Raw genomic sequence first — 1,248 nt, forward strand, 5'->3', positions numbered from 1 at the left:
AGGCCGGGCCACTCGGCCTGTTCTTTTTTATTTTTATTTTATTTTCTTGAGTCGGAGTCTCACTCTGTGGCCCGGACTGGAGTGCGGTGGCATGCTCCCGGCCACCGCCCGGCCACCGCAGCCTGCACGCTGTGGGCTCCGGCGATCCTTCCGCCTCGGCCTTCCAAGGAGCCGGAACTACAGGCGCGCGCTACCACGCCCGGCTAGTTTTTGATTTATTGTCGCACGAGGTCTCGCCAAGTTGCCCAGGCGGGTCTTGAACCCGCAGGCTCTGGCAATCCACTCACCTCAGCCTCCCAAAGCGCTGGGATGACAGGCTGAGCCACCGAGCCTGGCCCCCAAAAATCTTTCAAATAAGCCCGGCAGGGTGGCGCTTGTCGTCTCAACCATTCGGGAGACTGAGGTGAGGATTGCCTGAACTCAGGAGGCCAAGGCTGCGGTGAGCGGCCATGGTGCCACTGCCCTCCAGCCTGAGAGAAAGTGAGATTCTGACTCGAAAAAATGTTGATAACGATGACGATGTCTTGGTGAGTCTACAGGCAGTAGTCAGGATCTTCCTCTTCCTTCCTGGCTGCCTTCCAGAACCTTCTTCCGGTGTCTCAAAGCCTGTAGAAGGCAGGGTGAGCGCTGCGGCCCGGGCAGCCTGCCTGCTTTTGTCCATAGCGCTTACCTGGCACGGGCAACCCGGTCCGTGTGTGCCTTGGAGGCGGGTGGGCCGAGTCGAGTCCCTGCCCGTCTAGACTGTCGCTCTGCTCTGGAAGACGCGCGTCGCCCCGTTGGGCTCTGTCTGGGGGTCCGGGCGAGCCCGCTGCCCGCTTGTGAGCAGCCGTCGAGACCAGTGTCCTGCTTGCCCTTCACAGAAAGAGATGACCACCCGGATGTGCCACTAGGCGCGGCGGGCCCAGCGCCCGGGCACGCCGGACTGCGGGGACACGAGGACGACGCTGAGACCCCTCAGGCTCCTCTGCACCCCACCCCAGGCCCCCACCGGGCTGCCAGGCCAGAAGCGGTGTCCTGGGAGCCCCAGTCCGGACACCCTTCCTCCCACGGGCCTGGACCTGAACTTCAGTCCATGCGTTTGCAGCCACCGGGAAAACCCACTGTGTGTTCAGACCCACCCCTTCTCCAGGAGGCTGGAGGGCTTCTGGGGTGGCCCCACCACACCCCGCCTGGACCTCGTGGGAGGGCCGGCCCGGCCCGGGGCCGCCCATGGCCTCGGCTCTGCCCGGGCCCGCCTGGGAGGGAGAG

The 1,248-nt window shown here is 64.5% G+C and overlaps 1 protein-coding gene across 1 annotated transcript in view; it reads left to right on the forward strand.

The window, feature by feature from the left end:
• Positions 1-890, forward strand: part of MOB3A (MOB kinase activator 3A) — an 11,672-nt gene extending 10,782 nt beyond the window's left edge. The window contains exon 4 of the mRNA XM_021708339.1: positions 861-890. Coding sequence (XP_021564014.1) covers positions 861-890 — 30 coding nt within the window. The remainder of the gene's footprint in view (positions 1-860) is intronic.
• The last annotated feature ends 358 nt before the right edge of the window (positions 891-1,248 follow it).

This window comes from Carlito syrichta, unplaced genomic scaffold (genome assembly GCF_000164805.1).
Source record: "Carlito syrichta isolate Samal-C Ts95f unplaced genomic scaffold, Tarsius_syrichta-2.0.1 Scaffold135791, whole genome shotgun sequence".
Classification (NCBI taxonomy): Eukaryota; Metazoa; Chordata; class Mammalia; order Primates; family Tarsiidae; genus Carlito; species Carlito syrichta.